This window comes from Arachis ipaensis, chromosome B1, assembly GCF_059453495.1.
Source record: "Arachis ipaensis isolate K30076 ecotype BB chromosome B1, ASM5945349v1, whole genome shotgun sequence".
NCBI classification, from domain to species: Eukaryota; Viridiplantae; Streptophyta; class Magnoliopsida; order Fabales; family Fabaceae; genus Arachis; species Arachis ipaensis.
Genome location: NC_142436.1, coordinates 3,864,125 through 3,886,387, shown reverse-complemented (window position 1 = coordinate 3,886,387; position 22,263 = coordinate 3,864,125). Strand labels below are relative to the sequence as shown.

The 22,263-nt window shown below is 29.1% G+C and overlaps 3 protein-coding genes across 4 annotated transcripts; 2 read left to right on the top strand and 1 right to left on the bottom strand.

Annotated features, from left to right (window-relative positions):
* The first annotated feature begins 7,062 nt into the window (after positions 1–7,062).
* LOC107644491 (LOB domain-containing protein 12-like) lies at positions 7,063–7,972 on the top strand. The gene is made up of 2 exons (XM_016348361.3): positions 7,063–7,271; positions 7,547–7,972. The coding sequence occupies exons 1-2, from the start codon at positions 7,116–7,118 to the stop codon at positions 7,934–7,936; spliced, it is 546 nt and encodes a 181-aa protein (XP_016203847.2). The 5' UTR covers positions 7,063–7,115; the 3' UTR covers positions 7,937–7,972.
* A 5,036-nt stretch (positions 7,973–13,008) lies between these two features.
* Positions 13,009–17,684, top strand: LOC107646489 (Mitochondrial transcription termination factor family protein). Of its 2 annotated transcripts, none has more exons than XM_021116055.2 (3): positions 13,009–13,463; positions 14,120–14,420; positions 15,762–17,684. In XM_021116055.2, the coding sequence occupies exon 3, from the start codon at positions 15,837–15,839 to the stop codon at positions 17,133–17,135; it is 1,299 nt and encodes a 432-aa protein (XP_020971714.2). In that variant the 5' UTR covers positions 13,009–13,463; positions 14,120–14,420; positions 15,762–15,836; the 3' UTR covers positions 17,136–17,684. The 2 variants fall into 2 exon arrangements, with proteins under 2 accessions (XP_020971714.2, XP_016206180.2); XM_016350694.3 differs by having other exon boundaries at positions 13,062–13,463; positions 14,191–14,420.
* Positions 17,685–17,782: 98 nt separating this feature from the next.
* Positions 17,783–21,635, bottom strand: LOC107646564 (cinnamoyl-CoA reductase 1). The gene is made up of 6 exons (XM_016350771.3): positions 21,273–21,635; positions 20,807–20,979; positions 20,422–20,607; positions 19,177–19,339; positions 18,484–18,670; positions 17,783–18,215 (listed from the first exon to the last, which is right to left on the bottom strand). Exons 1-6 carry the CDS (start codon positions 21,379–21,381, stop codon positions 18,074–18,076), a joined length of 960 nt encoding a protein of 319 aa, XP_016206257.1. The 5' UTR covers positions 21,382–21,635; the 3' UTR covers positions 17,783–18,073.
* Positions 21,636–22,263: the final 628 nt, after the last annotated feature.

Below are 22,263 nucleotides of genomic sequence, written 5' to 3'. Positions count from 1 at the left end.
TTAAACTATATCATTTCCCTTATTTTTGAATATCTACCGAATACTAAAATATATATATTTAAAAACTTTTCTAAGAACACTTGTTAAAGTTATTTAAAGTAGATAGTTTTATTTTTATTTATTTCTTTTTTTAATAAACATGCTACAGAAGGCATTAGAGACTTCAAATATCTGGATTTTCAATAAAAGCTTTTCATATCAAAATTCATAATATTTTCTTTAGGAGGCCACTCAGATAAAGACGCCTAAAACGTCTTTTTTTTAAAGATGTTTTTATGTTGTGTTTTAATTGGTTTTTGTATAATTTATTCGGTGTTCCTCATAACATATTATTAAATTCTTTAAAATATTTTCTTTCCAAAAACAATAAAAAATATTTAATTTATACTAAAACAAAAAAAGTAATAAATTAACTATTAGATTTTTTTTAAAGATTATTTACATAAAAAAATATATCACATTCATCGTGTATATATATATATATATATATATTACAAACTCTTAAAATTTTTATAAATAAAAAAATAATTAATTTTTATTCGTATAATATATAAAATAATTACTATATTATTATTATATTATAGATTAAAATTTATTAATTTAAATTTTGTTTTTATTTTTAATATAAGCATTAGAAATAAATAAATTTTTTATAACAAGATGTAATGTAACAAAATATATATAATATTAATTAGTTTTTAAAAAATTCTGAAAATATAATTTTTTCTAATAAAGTGTTATTAAAAAATTAACATTATAAAAACTAATTTCAACCAATATGATATAATAGGTTATTAAATATATTTAATACAAAACACATTGAATATAAATTTTTATTGAGTTTAAATTTTAAATAATTTTTAATTGAATTTCGAATATTTTTATTTTAAAGAGTTAGAATATTTTAACATCATTTTTTTCGTATCTTTTTAATTGAGTCTTTGATTTTTTAAATTATAAACCTTATTTATAATTAAGAGTAAGGTTTTAACACCACCAATTAGTCATACATATAAAAATACAAGAACAATTTTATTGTCATAATTATAATCTAACTTTATAAGCAATACAATACAATGAAACTATATATAAGTAATATAACTAAATTTTATCTACATCTATAGTCACATTTCATAAATAATATAATTAAATTATATTTATGTTTATAATTAAAATATGAATAAAAATACAAAAAATTATCAGGATAATTAATTTTTTCGTTCATAATTTTTTTTATTATTTTTGTTTTGAAAAGTTTAATTATTTTAATAATTAATTAATTTTTAAAAAAGATAATTAAATAACACAAAAAAGTCTTATTAAGAGTAATTTATTTATATATAATTAAAGAATAATTGAATAATTATATACGGTAAAAAATTAATATTATTAAAAAATAAAATTAAAAATCATGTTTTTTTTTCTTTTTTCCAAAATTTATCTACGAGTAATTCTATAAATATTTTATGATGAATAAAAATATTAAACTCGTACTAAAATTTATTCTAATAAAATTTATTTTTATTCTACTAAACGTTAAATAAACTATTAAAAATAATTTTGTTTCTTCCATTAGAGAAGAATGATAACTTCCATACTTCTATTATATTATGGTAATAATTTGGCCTGTTATTTTTTAATAATAATAATAATAATAATAATAATAATAATAATAATAATAATAATAATAATAAACAAGTATATCACAATAAAAAAAGAAGTACGTCACCAAATAATTTATCATCCGAATTATATATGAATTAAATTGATAATATGAGGGCTAACACTACAAAAATCGATAACAAATTCGATATTCGCACTTTTTATGTTTGGATCAGATATCAAATATATCCATAAAATAAAAAATATTAAAAATTTTTATTTTTATAAAAAAGTCAATAATTTTTTTTGTTTACTTTTGTAAACATATTTACTTCTATATGATTAGAGTGTGGATCCAATTCGATCCAATTCGATCATCTTACATATCAGATACTGGTTCATTGTTGCAAAAGAATGCTTCTTTTATTATAAACCATTATTAGATCTTAATTACCATTAAAACAACTTAATTGTCAACAAAGAGATAATACTTATTGGTCTCTGAAATTATGTTCGTATTTGAATCCATAGTTGTAAAAACCGAACTGAATCGGCTGGTTCGACCAAAAAATTAGTGAACCGGACTAGAACCGAATCCTAGTTCGGTTCGTTTTACTCTTTGGACCGTTTAAGGAATAAAACCGGTGTGAACTGGTAAGAACCAGTGCAAAGCAAAAGCAATCTCTACTTGCCACTTAGCCATTGCACTTCTAAGTATTATATTTGACAAATACTAATTATATAGTATACATAAATATCTAATTTAATTTAATTTTTGTTTTTTCTATTTTTAAAATTAATTATATTTTAATTATATACCGTTATTAATATAAATATAAATTTCACTAAAAATTTATTAATTTACTTGATCTATTTTATTGCTAGTATTGTGATTAAGGTTATTTGTTTTGATGTTAGTGTTAAAATCTACTGATATTATAGTTAGATGATAGGTTTTGTGAATTAATTATTTTTTATTGTGTCAAAATAAGATACTATTGTAGTATTAAAATTTTATGATTTTTTTATATTAGTTATTTTTAGAAGTTGAGACTTGATTCTTCATAAAATGTTAGTGAAGATATGTATTTCAAATTTTAATTTTAAGTTTTTAACTATTTTATATTTTATATTTACGTGAGACCGATTTTATCGGTTCAACCAGTGATTTATCGGTTGAACTAATAAACCAGTGAACTAGTAGTTTGACCGGTTTGATCACTGGTTCGGTTCTAACAACTATGTTTCAATCTAATTTCAAAAATTTCGATTTACTCAATTTAGTCTCCTAACTTAATAGTTATGACTCACATTGGTTCCTAATCTTATTTTTGTCACTGTCTCACAAAATCGTTAATGACATGCTGAGATGGACTAACAACTGTTACATTATACATTCTAACGACTATTTGATGTGACAATTGAAATTTTTTTTACCTTATTTTTTTTTCAACTAAACACTTAAAACCCTAATATGATATGAGTCATAGATACCTAAGTTAAAAAATCAAACTAAGTAAATTGAAACTTTAAAAATCAGATTAAAGCTCGAATATAATTTCAAAACAGAACTTTAACTTATGTAGTGATTAATTTAAATGAGAATCAAATAAATCAAAATTCAACATAATTTTTATCAATGTTTTCAAATTCGAAATTTCTATACCAAAATTAACTAGGATTTTTTTTAAATTAAAAATTTAATGAAATAGTGAATTTAATTATCTTAACCAATGTCCTACTTAATTACTTTTATGTCTTAAAAAAAACTGTATATGAGAAGAAAATAATTAATTTGTCTACTTTAACAAATAGTTATTTTACTAAAATAAAAGAAACTATTTTTTTTTGGAATTTTTTAAGAACTAATTAATATTATATATATTTTGTTACACTACATTTAGTTATAAAAATTTTATTTATTTCTAATGCTTATATTAAAAATAAAAACAAAATTTAAATTAGTAAATTTTAATCTATAATATAATAATAATATAGTAATTATTTTATATATTATACGAATAAAAATTAATTATTTTTTTATTTATAAAATTTTTAAGAGCTTGTTATATATATATATATTTTGATGAATGTGATATATTTTTTTTTGTAAATAATCTTTTAAAAAAAATCTAATAGTTAATCTATTACTTGTTTTGTTTTAGTCTAAATTAAATATTTTTTTATTATTTTTAGAAAAAAAATCTTTTAAAAAATTTAATAATATGTGATGAGGAACACCGAATAAATTATATAAAAACCAATTAAAACACAACATGAAAACATCTTTAAAAAAAGACGTTTTAGGCGTCTTTATTTGAGTGACCTCCTTTTCTTTAATAGGTAAAATATATACTTGTGACTATAGAAGACTTGATGGTCATATATGTACCCAATTAATTGAACCACCAAAAATGCGAATTGAGTATTACTCCTCGTAAGAAAAGATTTGTAGAGTAGAATCATGTGAAGTGCATTTAATGCAAAGAAGTAGAATAGGCTTTAGGGTTTCAGTGTTTCAGAGCTTGGTAGAACTTGATTTTGTGAGTAAACAACTCCTAATTAACTAATTTTAAATAATTACAATTAATTATTATTAATTTTACATTTTAAAAAATAAAATTTAAATAATTACCAATTAATAATAATTAATTAGTATAAAATGTAGTTTAAAAATATTTATTAGCTAGATTTCTGTGGGTTACTTAACAAGATTATTCTTTAAAATAATATATCCATAGAGGCTTTCATAGTCTCGATAACATACATTAATCAAACAGCTAGGCTTCTTATTTATAATAATATAATCATTTAGTAATTATAAGTATTGTCTGCAGTATATGCAGGAGCATTGCAATAACATGACCATGCATGATTTGCAGCTGCCCAATAATTTTCTGTTGCTGCTACTGTGAGTATACAACTCATTCCTTTGGCTCCACTGAACATGATTAATTTTATATTAACTATGTGTTTTCCAAGTCGGTTTTTTTAATAATTATGGTTAGAAATATAATTATTTATATATTTTTATCTTAAATTTTTAACAAAATTAATTTTATAATATAATATAAAATTTTTATAATTTAAAGATTTAGAATTTAATTTTTGTTTATTTTAAAATTTTTTTAATATAAAACAAATAAAAAAAGTCTATACAAAAATAATGAAAGATGAATTAAAAATATAATTATTTATATATATTTTTTACAAGATTAAAATAAGATATGCTTTAGTCTTTTGACTAAAATATTTTTTAATAATTATTTTAATTATTATAATTATATATAAAAATTAGTAATATATAATTGTTTGCTTAATTTAAATAATAATAATAATAAATATTTTAACTTGTTACAGAAGTTAATTTAAATTTTTTTGTATTTCGTAATTGATGGTAAAATATTTAAAAAAATGACATTTATTACATTATGTATATTTTTATATTTTATTCTCATTATTTGTATCAACTAAATAATTATCACTAATTATATATAATCATAATGATTATTGAAAGATATTTTAGTCAAAAAGACTAAACAATAGGTTATATTAATTTCATAGAAAAATTTACATTTTAAAAATAGAGAAAAAGAAAATTTCATTTTTCTATATATAACTATTTTCTGTTTGTTAGATAGTCATATAGATTATAGATGTAGAGATTAGAGCATTTTCAGCATTTTCATAATTACATAATTTCAACTTAAATTCCTAAGCAAGAGGAGGAGCGAGAGATATACAGAAAGAGTGTGTTTTTTCTTTTTTGAGCGTGTTTATTTCCATTTGAAAGTCCGAGACAACAAACATTCACGTTGAACTCTTCTCTCCAGGGTAGTCTCGGTCCAAGTTAGGGTTCCAATTAAGTTTCCTGCCTCACAAAAACCTATAGAAAGTGAACTATACTAGTTAATTATTTTCTTAATATACTCCATCTGTCCAAGATTAATAGCTGTATCATAACTCGCTATTTAGAGCACATAAATACATGAGTACTTCGGATATTAAATGCATGTACGACCACTATAAAATATGTTAGAGTAAAGTATGTTTTTGTCTCCAATGTTTGGGGTAAATTCTATTTGTGTCTCTAATGTTTAAATCATTCTATTTGTATCCCTAACGTTTGTAAAAGTGATTCAATGTTATTCTGTCATCAATTACACATCATGAACACTTTAGTTTGAGTTTTAAAAATCTCTTCTTGAAGTTAAAATACAAATGTCTGTAGGATAGAATCGATGATCCACTCCGAAAAATAGCTCATCAAAAGTTGAAACTAATTCCTACAACATTTACATAATTCATTTTTTTAGGGACATAATTGAATCTAAACACAAATAGTGGGTATAATATTAAAATCGAGCACATCCAAGTGAGACCTAATTGAGAATAAATGTATCTAAGTGAGAATAATTGAAAAATATAATCTAATTTGTTAGTGTAATTGATAGTAGAATAACATTGAATCACTTTTATAAACGTTAGGGATACAAATAGGACGATTTAAACGTTAGCAACACAAATAGAACTTATCCTAAATATTGGAGACAAAAATCATTATTTACTCAATATGTTATATATACAGGTGATGCATGTATGGATGGAATTTTTTTATTTAATTAATTATTGGTTTAGAATTTAAATTTTAAATATAAAAAAATACTGTCGAGAGAGTTGAATTCTTAAATGCTAGAATATATTATATAGTAAGAGAATATTTGTGATATTCAACAAAATATGCTAATTTTTATATGGAATAATAGTAATAATGTAGTTTATAATTTTATATTATATGCCTTTTAAATGAGATGATAAGTAATTACGTCAAACGCATTTTACAATAATATAAGAATATATATTATATGTTCATATAAAATAAAATATATTTACATAATTGCATTAATAGGAAATACAAATTAAATCTTATATATATAGAATAGAAAGTTTAAGAGTCAAATGTGTACGTGAAAACTACACAAGTGCATGGATTGCCAACCTATCACGCGCCTTGGGCAGTGTTTGACCACCGCCTAGGAACTTAATTAGTTATATTATATAACCCCTTGAATTCATTATTTGCCCTTCCCTCTTTGACTTTATTGCTCCCTTAAGTACCTTGTAAATGCCTCAAATACCGTTGTCTAAACTTGTAATTTTAACATGTGAACAACATTTTTATAAATGGTCTTCATGGGAAGAAGTGGTTTCTATATTTCTTCCTTAGTACATCAACTCCATATTTATTTATATTTATTGACAAATAAATTCATGGTTTCACAAGAAGTGCATGTGCCTCTAGTGATGCTACACACTCTAGGCAGCGCAAAGGGACTTTAATCTCACCGTCCATTATATATATATATATATTATAAATAAGGGATTTTAAGTTCAATCTCTTAAATACCAAGCTTCATTGTGCTGTGTTTCACGTTATTACTACTCTTCATATACATATACATCAAATGAGACAATAACAAAATCAAAAAGGACAATCTTTAATTTGTTTCCAAATGGGGGGTTCCTCACCTTGTGCTTCTTGCAAATTGTTGAGGCGGCGTTGCACCAAAGAATGCATCTTTGCTCCTTATTTTCCTTCTGATGATCCTCGCAAGTTTGCCATTGTGCACAAAGTCTTTGGCGCTAGCAATGTCAGCAAAATGCTTCAGGTACCTCTCTCCAACTCTTTCTTACCTTCTTTTTTTCATCCATCAAATCTTTTAGATATACATATAAACAAATATTTCAAATTAATTCTTCAATGTGTCTAAAGCTTAGCATATAGAAAATTTGCCAATTATTGATGGGAATATATGGATATGCCTACTTAAGAAGTTGTGTATAATGTTAATAAATAACTAGCATCCATCTATTATTGTTCTTTGATTATTGTGCAATAAGGTTAAGAATTTATTATTTATTAAATTGATGTATGTATGTATAGGAACTTCCAATTGATCAAAGAGGAGATGCTGTAAGCAGTTTAGTTTATGAGGCAACTGCAAGGGTGAGAGACCCTGTGTATGGTTGTGTTGGAGCAATATCATACCTTCAAAATCAAGTTACACAATTGCAAATGCAACTTGCAGTGGCTCAGGCAGAGATTCTAAGCATCCATCAGATGCAACAAGACCCTTCTAATAACAATACTACCTTATTACCAAGTCAATTATTAGATCAAGATTATAGTGAAAAGTTTCTGCTCCTATCATCAGCTGAAAACAATAACAACTATGACTTTCTTCCCCAATATCTTAGCTTCGCTTCTTCTTCTTCTTCTTCTTCAAATGTATTCCAAGACTCTGAGCCTCTTAAGAGAGAGTCTTTTTGTTAACTTTATCAATGAATTCTATTAGTTCTGTTCATCAAACTATTATTATTATTATTATTATTATTATTATTATTATTATTATTATTATTATTATTATTATTATTATTATTATTATTATTTGGGGCTGCTGAGAATATACCTTTTGTCTTGTATAACTGCATGCTTGTTTATGTTTATCATGTTAGAGAGACACGTATAGGGAGATGGGGCCCGAAAAGAAAGACAAAAGAGAAAATTTTTAACAAGGGAGAAATTTTGGTTTATATATATCATAATTTTGGTCTATATAATTTTTAGTCAGTAAAATTTTAGATGTTTCTATTTTATTTCTTACCCATTAATTATTTGTTGGGAGCTACTTAAATAAATATGTCAAAAACATCTTTTTTTAATATATTTTTTAAAAATTAAAAATTTAACACATATAATCAATTAAATTGTATTATTTTTATTAAAATTAGACTAGACAAATCAGTTTAACAAAAAAATTAATAAATTAAATTTTTAAATCGGTATAAATTAATATTTTTTATAAAAAATTACTACAATATTCTTATTATAAAATACAACTAAAATATTCTTATTATATATATATATTAATTTTAAAAATTTTAAATTCTAATCCTATAATGATAGAGAAAAAAAAGGCTAAAATTTAAAATTTTTAAAATTAATATATATAATAAGAGTATTTTAGTCATTTTATATAATAAGGATATTGTAGTTATTTTTATAAAAAATAACATTAATTTAGACAGATTCAAAATTTGATTTACTATTTTTCGATTAAATTAATTTATCTGACCTAATTTTGACAAAAATAACATAATTTAAGTGATTATATGTGTTAAATTTTAATTATTAAAAAATATCTTTAAAAAAAAAGACGTTTTCTGCATTTTATAGGAGCATCCTCTCCTCTTATTGTTGATGCAGCAAGATGTAAAATTAAAAAAGAAATTGTATTGAACCAAAATAAAATACCAAAAGAAAAACTTTATAAGAATAAAAGATTTATTGAAGCTTATATATTATTTATAAAGAATTAATGTAAGTATTATTTAATGAGCATCATGTGCAGATATTATTATAACATAAATCAAGAACATGAATGTTTAATGACAGGAAAAGAGTAGGAAAAAAGAAAATGATAAAATAGAAGAATCAGGATGTACGGGTCAAATTCTGCATGTGAGATTTGGCTTACACAGATGAGGATAATTATATTTACAATAACAAATCATGTTCCATGTCTTATTTTGCACAAATGTTCCTTCGACCCTACTTGAAATCATCGTATTCACATTGATACATAGTAAACATATACCTTTTCTGAAGGAAACTTTGATTCTTAATTAAGATATGTCTGGTAATTGAAAGATAAAAATAGGATAGAAATTGTCACAAATATGAGAGAACGAGTGAGAGAAAGAGCAAGAGATAAGAGGTGGAAAATACAGGTTGGGTTAGAATTAGGAACATGCCTGTAAAAGATTTTAACATTTAAAATTGAGAAGAGTACGAACGGTTGAAAAATAAAATTTTTTTCATGTTTATTGATAATTTTTTTGAAGATATTTTGAAGAATGAATTATTCTATCAATTCAATTAGACTGAAAGCATTAATAATATCTATTTATTATAAAACAAAAAAGTGGTAATATGTATGTTTTTGTGTTTGTCCAATACACAACAAAAAGTGGGATTCTGAAGACTATAGCAAAAATGAATCATATAAGGTTGAGAGGGAAGATTGTGTACGTAGAGAAGCGAAGTATAGAAGGACAACTAAGACAAAGGTCTGAAAAATAGCTCAGAAAAGAGGTGATAGTCGGAACAAGACAAATTCTCAACCTCATTAAGGAGATAACCAAAGGCAGGTAGAGAAACTAACGAGCCACCAAAAAGAACCAGACTTACATGGAAATGGGTGGACGAAAAAAGTGAAAGTATCGGTGGTGAAAGAGAATCTAGACTGGCTGTAGAGAAGTCTGGTCAGCGGTACGACAAAGGCAATTGATTTTAGTTCCTTGAAGGAGATGATTAGAAAAAAACTGCCTCAAATTGTCCAAGTACGAGAACTAGAAGCTTATAAAGTTTTTTTTTTTACTTTTGATTCTGTATTGAATACAGAAGAAGCATATACGTTTAAAATGAATAGTCTCTTGCAATTCTTTCATAGTGTATAGAGATGGGATAAGACGGAGCGATGTGAAAGTCGAAGAGTGTGGTTAGAATGTTACGGAGTTCCGTTACATGTGTGGTCAGCAGATACCTTTAATATGTTAGGAGGCCAATGGAGGGAAGTAGTCGGTTGTGACAAAGTAATAGAATCGTGCATGTCTTTTGGTGTTGGACGAGTGCAAATTGATACTTGTATCATGGATATGATTAATGAATGAGTCCATATCACAGTAAGTATTAGTGGATTCAATGTGCTAGTGAAAGAAGTGAGACAGAAGACTTTTGGATTGAATTGTTACGAAGAAGCTAATGAAAAAAGTAACTATAGCTGTGAACAATGAAGAACAGTTGTAGAAAGAGAGTATGCAGATACGAGTTTAAGAAGTGCACGGGCTACGAAACCGACGGTTTTCAACGACCAGGTAACCGATGTGGTGATGGGGAGCTAAAGAAGACAGAGAAGATAAGGGTAGGTTGATAATTTCTGAAATTATTTTGAATGAGTTGATTAATGATCATTCAAAATAAAAATCAGATAACAACAGTAACATATCAACCAATTTATGAAAAAATTGAAGGGAGAGTGACTTGTGTGGGATGTGGTTATATTAATTATGAAGCTGACTTTGAAAATATAATTACATGGGTTTATAAAGGTAATTCTAATGGGCTGGAAAGGAGGGACAAAGGGAATAAAAAAAAGTTCTTTGTAGGTTTGGTGCTAGGTCCAACAATTTAAGGATGTCCAAAAAAAATAGAGAAGGATCCTTGAACCCGGTTTTCTCAATCAACCGGTTCGGTGATGTTAGGTTGGGTCTAGAATCCGAGTCAGACTTGATGGAAATGGAGCACAACTTCCATGATAGAAATGAGAACGTTAGGAAAAGGTCTACGACAAGTGTGCAGAAAGTTGCATCAGTGATACTTGCGCTGAAGATCGGTGCAGAGGTGATCGAGGGAGGCCGAATTGGTGTTGAAGGAGGGAAGCTAAAAACTAACTACGGCAGAGGAGGCTTAATGTGGCAAGGGAGATGCGCAACCCTGACGCCACCTATGTTAGGTCGTGAGATCGAGGAGGAGTTGGTGGCGGAGAACCAAGCCACTACTCTCCCGACGGTGAGATTGAATGAAGGGACTGGTGGGTTGAATATGTATGTTGATGATGATGGTATGGAAGACATTGATAAAGAAACGGGTGATAGAGATGACACGGTGATTGATAGTTGTATGAATTTCGGTACAAAGGGAATAACATTGACAAAGGGAGAGGGGGATCTGTCGGAACACGATGAAGAAGTAGTTGGAAAGAAGGTTGTTGATGATGGTGATTCGGACAAGAATAGGAAGTAAGGGGAAACTTGAGATTTTGCATTGGAATCAGGTGCAATTTTATACAATGAAAAAGATGATATGATCATGGCTATTCTCGAAGCACAAAATGAAAAAATTGCTCAAAAAAGAAAATTGGCAAAACAGAAAAAAGAAGCAAGACGCTGTAGACCCAAAGATAAAAAAAATGTGTGTAATAATTTATTAAAATAATTTTGTTCTTGGAATGTTAGGGGATTGAGGAGAGATGAAAAATTGAGCATGGTAAAAAATAAAAAAAAAATTTAAATTGAATATGTTAGGCTTGTTTGAGGCTAAAAGGCAGGTAGTGACGAAGTTTGATGTAATAAGAATTTGGAGGAGTGATGTTGCGAGATGGGAATATGTTGCGTTCGAAGGTGTTTCGGGTGATTTGCTGTTAATTTGTGATAAAATAATGTTTAAAATGAGTCGCTGTCATAAAAGAGAGCGAGAGCGTGTGTTGAAGGGATCTTATTAAAAATAATTTTAATTTATTTTCTTTGGTGTACGAGGCTCATACAAGAGAAGAAAAACTTGCTGTAAGGAAGGAATTAAGTTATATAGCAGTGTATGTTAGTCTCCTATATAGGAGATTTCAACAAAATTGTGTAGGTGGAGGAGAGAAATGATGCTGTTAGATTAATAGCGACTATGAACGATTCTAAGAATTGGTTACAAGATATGTAATTGGTGGACTTCCACTTAGCGATCCAAAATTTACATGGTTTTGACCGATCTTACAGAATTTTAGTAAATTTAGAGTGACAGAATATGTTTTAACAAGTACAAAATTAGAAGTACACTATAAAAAGGTGGAGGATAAAAAATAATTGATGAGCTCTCTTTTATATTTTTTTGTTGTTTTTTTTTATTTTTTTATTTGTTGTTATTTTTGTTCTATTTATTGTGTTGAACTCTTTTATTAAAAAAAAGTTATCATAAATAAATTTTACATGACATTTTATATATTAAATTTATTCATAAAAATTTTATCTCAGCAGTTTAATTACCGCAACTATTTATTGTTTCAAGAAAAAAAAAGTTAAAAGGGAAAAGAGGAGGAGATATATGTTATGCCTGGTTTAACTGGTTTTTTAGGTTCTATTTGCAAAGTACAGCTACAATTACAATTAAATTATATTATAGGATAAAGTATTGTTTTCTTTCTTAACATTAGAGTAAATTTTAATTTAATTTTTAATATTTTAATCATCTTATTTTTATTTTAAAATATTTAAAATTACATTAATATTATTTTACTACTGTCAAATTTTTTGCTAATACTTAACAAATTTTTTTTTACAATATAAAAGAGTAGTTTTCATTCATGAATAAGACCTATTAGATCTAAAAGAGCAAGATTATAAATGTTTGTGTGTCATACTAACACTTAACGAAATTAATGTAATAATAATAATAATAATTTTGTTAAAGTTATATAACCCATCTCTCTCTTATTTTTATCCTTTTTCAACAAGTCTAAACCAAAAAAAAAAAATCCGAATTCTACAAAATATGATTCGGGTCCATGCCGGTTTTTCAAACAGGGTCGGGTCGAACGCCCCTTTCAACCCAGCCGAACTCCCCGACTCATCCTCTTCTCTCCATTCTTCCCCTTATCTATCTTCCAACTATGCCAGAGTCCCCGCCGTCGGTATTGTTGCTCCGTTACCCACATCTCCTCCTACTCCGTTTAACTCCTGCGTCGCCACCCGCGTCTCTGCCCTCTCCCTCACGCAGCTCTACCAAGTTCCAAAAGTCTTCCATCGCACAACCCTTCCTTGATAACCCTAGCCTCATCGCGCCGCCGTTCGTCTCACCCTAGCCGCCCGTCGCGCTGCTCTCCTGTCTCACCGTGGTCGTTCGGTAATTCTCTTGCCCGTCATCCGTCCGTCGTGTGCGTCTACAGCTTGCCGTCGTCCGTCGCCAGCTCGCCAGTGTTTGTCTCGTCGTCCGTCGCTCTCCCTCAAGCCTCTGCTCACTGCCCTCGCCGAAGGTAATGCCTCGAATGCTCAGTTCTCAGTGTTTGTTCTTGGTTGATTGGCTTTGCTGAGTTTGCTCCCTGATGATATTAAATTTGATAACTCTGTTACTGTCTTAATGCTTGATGATAATTTGATAACTCTGTTACTGATTCATTGCTCAATCTTGTTTTTTTTTTCTTTTCCTTTGTTGTTAAATTTTCTTGATGATCAATTTTGTGGTCGTTCAGACATTCAGTGCTTTTTTCTGTCGATAATCATAATCATTGTGCTGAGTTTGTTAAAATTGGGAAATTTTGTTAATTTTTGTTAAAATCTTTGTTAATCTTTGTTAAATCTTGTCAATTTTTTTAAAGTTGTTAATTGTCGTGCTAACATAAATTGGTCAGTTTTGAAGTTAATTCAATAAAGAAAAGCATAAATTGAATTAAGTTAATTCAATGAATTTTTCTTTCAATTATGGATGATAGGGTCAATCAAGAAACACTCATTTGTGCATCTTTTAGCTTTTGAGTTTGTATTTTGTTAACATCACAAGACTTTGGTTGTTATAATGCTTTGAATTTGAATGACATTTTAATGTTTATATTAGATTATAATTATGTTTTTGTGTATTTATTTATATTTTATTTATTATTTTATTGTAAAACGGTTATTTCGGTTGAACCAGTTGAATCAATAAACCAGTGAACCAGTAACAAAAACGATTCGATAACCAGTCCGGTTTTCAAAACCTTGCAGAAAACACAACACCCCCTAAACCCATCAGAGCTGCTGAGCAGAGCTGCAGCTACCTTCAAACAGAACGTGTGCCAGCCCCCACCACTATCACCGCCAGCGGTTGCCATCGTTGCCTCTCGAAGGTCTGCTCGGAGCTGTTGGTGTCTCTGTTTTTGTCCTCGTCGTCAAGCCTCTGTCTTCGAGCCCCTTCTCTCTCTGTCCAAGCATACTCCCTTCCTCCCTCGCCGCCAGTAAGAAAAGCTGCTTCAATTTATGTGTGCTTATTTTGTTAATTTTACTGATTCTAAGTTGCTGAAATCTGATTCTGAGTTGCTGATTTTTCTGTTTTTGTTCATTTTTGCTTATTTTGTTAAATTTTGATGGATGATGGTTGATGGTGTTTTGTTAAATTTTCTGAAATAATTTTGTTAGTCTGAGTTGCTGATTTTCTGAAACAATGTTGTTGCTGATTTTCTGTTATAGTGCCTGTTGCTGATTTTTTGAAATAATGTTGCTGTTTTGTTAAATTTTGTGATTTGTTATGAGTAGTGTCTTTGTTTAGTTGAAAACTTATTTATTAATGTTTCTTTTGGTGGTAGAACATTGTGTGTTTATCATTTATATGTGTTTTAATTTTCTTTAGTTATAAACTTTGATGTTTGAAGTTGTTTGTGAACTTTTAATGATAGATTATGAACATTTTATTGTGAAATGTTGAAGTTTATTAGCTTAGAAATCATTGAATTTAAATATTTGAAATTATATATTAAATTTTTAATAATTTTATTTTATATTTAATTAAACCGGTTGAATTCCGGTTGAATTCCAGTTGAACCTCAGTTGAACTATTAAACCATTGAACCAGTTACTCTAGCGGTTTATTGACCAGTTTGGTTCTCGCAACCTTGGTTATTACATACTGTTCTCTCAATTTCTGCATTGAATTTGATTCATGATTCATGAATTTGAGTTTATCCTAATTAATAATAAGTTTGCTATTGCTGAGTTGCTCTTTAACCTTCTCTTAACAATTTTAACCTTTTTTGTTGCTCTTTAACCTTCTCTTAACAATTTTAACCTTTTTTGCCGAGTTTCTGTTTAACTTCTTTTAACAAAATAGTGAAGATATTCTTGGCCCTGAATCTACAAAATACCATATTGATGTTAGTTATGAACTTTGAAATCCTGCTATCGATGTTTTGTTGTTGCTGATTGTTGATCAAATTGCTGATTAAATTGTTGATAAAAGTCAAGTAAGTTAATCTCAAGTGAGAAAAAATGAGTAAACAAATTAAACATATTGTTGATAACTTTGTTATAGCTGACTTATGTTTAATCTTTATAGTTGCTTGGATTTTGTTTTTTCAGTTCCTAGCTGATATGGTGAGCTTAGTGTTTTAGCTGCTACAATTGGATCTTTGTTTATTGTTTAATTCCATTTAGTGAAATTTTTTCATATTTGTTTTTATTCCACAGCATCTCAATTTATCATCATTTTGCAAAATGAATAATTTTGATGTATAAAAATATCCTAAACAATGTAATTTTCATGTATAATTTTGATACTCATTTTTTGTCGTGTCAATTTGCAGGTTTGTTTATTACATCAGAGAAGACCGATTGCCCAACATTGAGGAGGGGGGAACAATGCACGAGAGGCATTCACAATGGCAGCAACAAGAAGCATTGGCAATTGTATCCTCCGAAACCACTCCGTCTGTTTCTCCACTGCTTCTTGTTACCGGAAACAGATTTCCCTCGCCAGTCTCTTCCAAAGGTATGGTTTCCCCCCTTCCCAAATTCCCCACTTCATCTCCAACAACTCCTTTCTCTTAGATTCCAACATACCTGAACTCGAGAAATCACTTGCCACTCTCTTCTCCTTCCGAATTCCCCAAAATGCTGTTGTCTCCCTCATTCGCAATTGCCCTGCCGTGTTGGAACCCAAGTTCCTTCAAAACTGGGAGCAGGGATTGTCGAAGCTCAAGGCCATGAACCCTTCCTCATCCATGATTGTGAACTTCTTGGAGTGTTCTAGAAGATTCCAACTGGACCCGGTTGAGGCTTCCAAGAAAGTCGAGGAATTGAAGGGATTGGGATTTTCTGATGACGTTGTGTGGAAGGTTTTGGAGGGTTTTCCGAGTGTGATTGCAGTGAGCAGGAGGCAACTTGCTTCTGTGATTGAGTTTCTGGTGGAATTTGGGATTCCGAGGGATGAGGTGGTTGATCGAGTTGTGCGGTTGAACCCAAGGGTGTTGGGAATTGGGGTTGAGCAGAGGTTGAAGCCCCTGATTCGTGAATTGGAGGAGTTAAGATTTCCTAGGAATGAAATTAGGACCGAGGTAGTTAGGGTGCCAAGGATTTTGGGAATGGAGATTGGGGAATTTTCACGGTGTTTGCGGTTGCTAGAGGGTTTGAAGTGTAGGGAAGCCATCAAAGAGAGGATTTTTCAGGATGGTTTGCTGAGGGCTTGTTTTGAAGTGAAGTTAAAAGTGGATTGCTTGTGCGATCACGGTTTGATTCGAAGTGATGCTTTGAAGTTGTTATGGAAAGAGCCAAGGTTGATAACCTATGATGTAGAGTCCATTGAGAAAAAGATTGGGTTCTTGGTGCAGAGGATGAATTATAGTGTTGATTGTTTGCTTCATGTTCCTGAGTACTTGAGTGTGAACTTTGAGAAGCAGATTGTTCCTAGGTACAATGTGATGGAGTACTTGAAAGCGAAAGGCGCGCTTGGTTTCGAGGTTGGACTAAAGGACATGGTAAAGCCAACCAGGCTTAGATTTTACAATCTTTATGTCAAGCCCTATCCAGAGTGTGAAAAGATTTATGGGCGGTTTTCTGGAATTACCAAAGTTAAAAGTAAGCATCCACCTGGTCTATGGAAACTCTTTAAACCTCCCAAGTTCCTGACAACCGATGAAGATGCGAAGAATTTGAAGTCATTCATGAACACACTGGTATAGTGATCTAATCTGATCCTTGTTAATTGATTGTTACATCATGCATTTTTCTGAGCTTTATATAGGATTGTCATTATTTCTCTTGGTTGAATGAATGGGTCATGAGAATCCTTCTTACATTCATGCAGAAATAGGCCATCATTGGCACCTTAGCTCATAATATTTTTACTTGGTTTGCAACAAGCTTCTTGTAAATTTGCATCAAAGAAACAATTGTAGTAATAATTCATTTTAAGGATTCTTAATTTAGCAAGCTGCTAACTACATTCTCTAGTTGCTTTCTTCTAACTGGGGAGTGTTCAAGTTTAAGCATATGGATGTTGGAGTAGAAAGCTTAGAGTAATCTCATTTGTCAGATTCTGAGTTGTATAAATTTGGTAACAAAATTTATTCCCACCAATGTTAAGTAAGGAGTTAAGGACTATCATGAGTATTTTCCATCCTGCCCCATATTAATGTAATTCCTATTTCCTACAAATTTGGTAGACAGTATTTGTTAGATAATGACATAAATCTTAACATAATTTTATGCTGACAATATATTTTATTAAATTTATGCTATTACATTTAAGTGATTTCTTCGAATCATCAATCTTTGATAACAACGAGCCAAAAGTTCATAGATAGCGATATATATAAAATTAGAACACTTAGTCAAATTAATACTAATAGTCACTATGTGACTGAACTGCAATAAGTTCACCTTTTATTTTACACCATAAGCACAAACAGACACAGACACATACACAAACAGTAACTGAGAATTAAAGTAATATAAAACAAAAACCACATGAAATGCGACGATGAACAATGAGTCATAGAAGTAATGATGGAAGAAATACTAATAATAATTAACACCATCATCACCACTTTGTGACAGTGATATATGCAGTCAGTCCCCAAAGGCTTCTTCAATAGAATCATTATATAATAAAAATTATCTAGACATAGCCAAGGCTCTTCAAACTCTCCACAGCATCAGTGATAATTTGATCAATAGGAGTGAACTCTAACCCTAAATCAATGAGCTTCTTTGATGCATCTTTTGCTCTCAACAGTCCTGGTTGGGTATCCTTTGGCAACCTAAAAAAAACACAAGCAAATTAAAATAAATAACTACTAATTAAAAGTTAAAAAATAAAAATAAAAAACTCATAATACTCTATTTTTCCAAGTATCACCTATTCTAACCCGACAGGTCAAGACTCGATTTAAGGGTTTTGATTTTGAAACCCTTGATACTTGTTTAAGCCGATAAATGAAATAACCATTCAACTAATCATTAATTCTCATCTGACTCTGTTGTTGAACTGAAATTCGGTAATTGAAAAAAGAATGGAAAGTAACTCACTTAGCCACATTGTATTCAGGGTAAAGCTCAGCAACCTTGGCAACAAAATCACCATAGTGACGAATAGCTTCTACACACAAGTGCCTTCCAGATGCTTTCTTGTTCTCAAAAGCCAAAATATGTGCCATTGCTATGTCCTTAAAGTGTGCCATTCCCATGAAGAAATCCTCGTACGTTTCTTTGTCACCTGTAATGTAATGGTTCACAAGCTCCAAAATTTTACTAGTAACTTTGCATGACTATGATATATACTTAGAATGTCATCAAAATGAGTTCCTTAACTGCAGGGGAAAGGATAAACAAATATGATTATGAAGAATTCCAATGGTATTATTTGGTATCTACAAATATAATCATTCATATATATTGTTTGTCATAATAGTATAATATCATTTTTCTTTTTAAAAATTTTTTTAAGAGTAATAAAAATCATACTTAAATTATTAAGTAAAAATACATAAATGATTATATTTCGGATGAATCGTATATGTCATCCCAAAATTACAATAATAATTATGTTTAATAAATACGGTAACTATTCAAATGAAATTATTTTCACATGAAGACAATAATTAAAAAGATAATTTAATCAAACATATCAAATTATATAATAATTCGTATCTATTATCTTCATACGAAAATAACTTATTCCAAATAGTCGCAGTAAAAATTTATTTGGAAAGAATAGATTACCTTTAAGGACACTAACAAGAACAGCCATGCTAGAATTGATTCTTGGTGGAATGAGAGGGCCCAAAGCAGTGCCAGGATTGATCATAACCACATCAAAACCTGTCTCCTTTGCAAAATCCCACCCTGCTTTCTCAGCCAATGTCTTTGCAATAGGATAGTATAACTGCACCCATAAAACACATAAATTTTCATTAGAGATACTAAAATTGCCATTAAACCAAAATCTCAAGTGCCTTTAATTACTTAACTTGTCTTGTCCCATCAAGACATCATAGAGAACCGACCAAAAATAAAATGACCCACAAAGGCCAATCAGTGAAGAGTGCAAACACTACTCCATTCGCCAAAAAACAAACATGTAAAACTTAATATGATGAATAAGCTTCCAATTTAATGGCTAAGAAATAGATTTCAATTTCATATTAAAAAAAAAAACTGAATAGTGACTCATCAATTAACTTTGGACAATCATTCTAAGCTTTAGCATTATTGAACTAGTTTGGGACCCAATCAGGAAAGAGGGTAATGGGTTACATCATTATCATATATAAATTAGAACTTTTTTTAAGTCTATAAATTATTGTATTTTCTTGTCTCTCCTTTTCTATTCATCCAAAACGTGCGTTTCAGTGTCTCACTATAATTGGCCTGGCTTGTCTCTTTCATTTATCTTTAAATCAGTGCGGATCACATATTAAGGGAAGTTCCTATATATAAAAAATAAAATTATTTATCCTAATTTTTAGAATTTAGAAAATAAATGATACGCTAAAATAAACCCGTTTTAACAATTATACGGGATATATATAAAAGAAATATACTTCTTGCATATACACCTGCTTTTTACTTTTAATATAGTTATTTTATATAATTATTAAAACAAATTATTTTACCTAATATGTATCTAAAACTTATTATAAGTCGCACAATAAGGAAGAAACACATATGCTAGTATATTCACAAAATTTCCCCATTTTAGATATTATCTCTTCTTTAGTTAGTGAGTTTTGAATCATATTCCTTACAAAAACTACTATTGTAAAAGATTTAATTATAATACCCTAACTAGCTGTATGAAATATTTTATATAATATATAAATATATAGTAACTAATTTTAATGGTTGATTTATAAATAGTATTTTTAAACTAGATATACTTATAAAACTATTTTATATTTATAATATATCAAAATTAAATTTAAAAAAAAAAAGATAATAGTGTAAAAAAATAATTAAAATACTGACCCCCTTCTGCTTGCAATAATCAAGATCAGTCCAACAATCTTCATTCTTAATCTTATCAGCTGGCCAATTAGGACTTGGAATTATGGCAGAGATTGATGATGTTGCCACCACTCTCTCCACTCCTGCTTCCTTTGCTGCTTTCAGCACATTCACTGTCCCTTGAATTGCTGGTTCCAATATCTCCTTCTACACTCTCATTCATTCATTCATTCATCAATAACCATATAATATCACAAATTCAAGATTAATTCCTATCATTAATACTACACATCCAACTTTTTTTATAAACTAAATCTAATTAAGTTAAATAATAAAACTTAAAATAATGCTATTCATAACTGATTTTTGTTGATGTTAGACCAATTTAGTTAAACTCCGTTCCTACCTCCGGGTCTTTGACTTGTCCTATGATGTTGGGACATGCTAGGTGGAAAACACCGGCACATCCCTTTATGGCCTTGGCAATCGACTCCTTGTCTAGAAGATCCATCTCGAAGAACTCCAGATTACCCTTCGCTCCTTCCATGCCTTCCAAATGCTTCGTCTCCTTCTCATCCTCTGAAATTATGAAATATCAAATTTAAATAATTATGCCTTTAGTTATAACAAGAGAATTCTAAGAGACTAATATTAATAGTCTAATATTGTTTTTAAATATTTATGTACTTTATTATAAATACGTGTATAATTTAATTTATTTTTAATATATATTTTATATTTTTGGTAACATAGTGAATATTAGATAATGTGTGTGTTATAATAGTGAGAGTGTAATTAGTGATAGTAGTTAATGAGAGTGATGAATTGTGAGGATCGGAATAAAAGAAAATGAAGTTATGAGAGAGGGTAACTGAGATCTTGGACACAGGCGTGGACGCTGTAGCCACGTTGGAGGAGGAGCTTAACCAGCCATGATCCGATGGCGCCGCTGGCTCCGGTGACACAAACCACCTTCGACATGTTTTTGTTGTGTGATGAGTTAGTTATGTTGTTAAAAGGATTTTGATGTGTGTGGTGGTGAAGCCAGGTAACGGTTCAACCTATTTATAAAGAACAAAGTGAAGAGCAAAATAATAATAAAGAGAAAAAAATATCTAAGATTTCTTGGATTTTTAACTGCCAGAATAAACCAAACGTGAGGAAGAGAGAATCTTCGGTTCTTCCTCATTGTTCACTACTTCACTTGTAGGATAATAATATTTCTTTTTAATTATAAAAAAAATGTATGGAAAATTAAGAAATATAATTTTTAGGGGGTGAGTACGGGTCGGTTTGGTTCGGATTTATGATAAAATTAAAATTGAACCGATCAAAATGTAGTTGGTTTGGTTTGGTTTGAATTTGTATTTTTTTGTACATGTACTCGAATCAAACCAAACCGATTAGGAACGGATTGGTTCGGTTCAGATAATTGGGTACCCGATGATTTTAAAATTCATAAAAAAAATCAAATTCTTATCTTAAAAATTCAACAACTACAATAAACATGTAACATCAATAGAAATAATTCAAACATGTTAAACACCAAATACATTAAAAACTAAACTCATTAAAATCCAAACATATTAATAATAAATAATCATTGTCTCATGAAAAAGTCATATATATATTTTTATTTTTTTATTTAATTAATATATGATCTGGTTCGCGGGTTGGTTCAGGTTTCATACCTCTAAAACCGATACTCGAACCAATTACTAACAAAAGACAATGATTTGGTTCAGGTTAGACCCAATTACCTGTTAATTTCAAAACCAATTTAATTGGTTTGGTTCGGATTCAAACGGGTAATCGGGTACCCGCTACTCGTGCTCACTCCTAATAATTTCAATTCCAAACATT

Bases quoted from the DNA above. Each gene is read 5' to 3' on its own strand.
- LOC107644491 (XM_016348361.3), top strand. From the start codon at position 7,116: ATGGGGGGTTCCTCACCTTGTGCTTCTTGCAAATTGTTGAGGCGGCGT. The intron at 7,272-7,546 runs GTACCTCTCTCC...ATGTATGTATAG, and splicing joins ATGTCAGCAAAATGCTTCAG to GAACTTCCAATTGATCAAAG.
- LOC107646489 (XM_021116055.2), top strand. From the start codon at position 15,837: ATGGCAGCAACAAGAAGCATTGGCAATTGTATCCTCCGAAACCACTCC.
- LOC107646564 (XM_016350771.3), bottom strand. From the start codon at position 21,381: ATGTCGAAGGTGGTTTGTGTCACCGGAGCCAGCGGCGCCATCGGATCA. The intron at 20,608-20,806 runs GTAGGAACGGAG...ATGAGAGTGTAG, and splicing joins GACAAGTCAAAGACCCGGAG to AAGGAGATATTGGAACCAGC. The intron at 19,340-20,421 runs GTCAGTATTTTA...TTATGGGTGCAG, and splicing joins ATTATTGCAAGCAGAAGGGG to TTATACTATCCTATTGCAAA.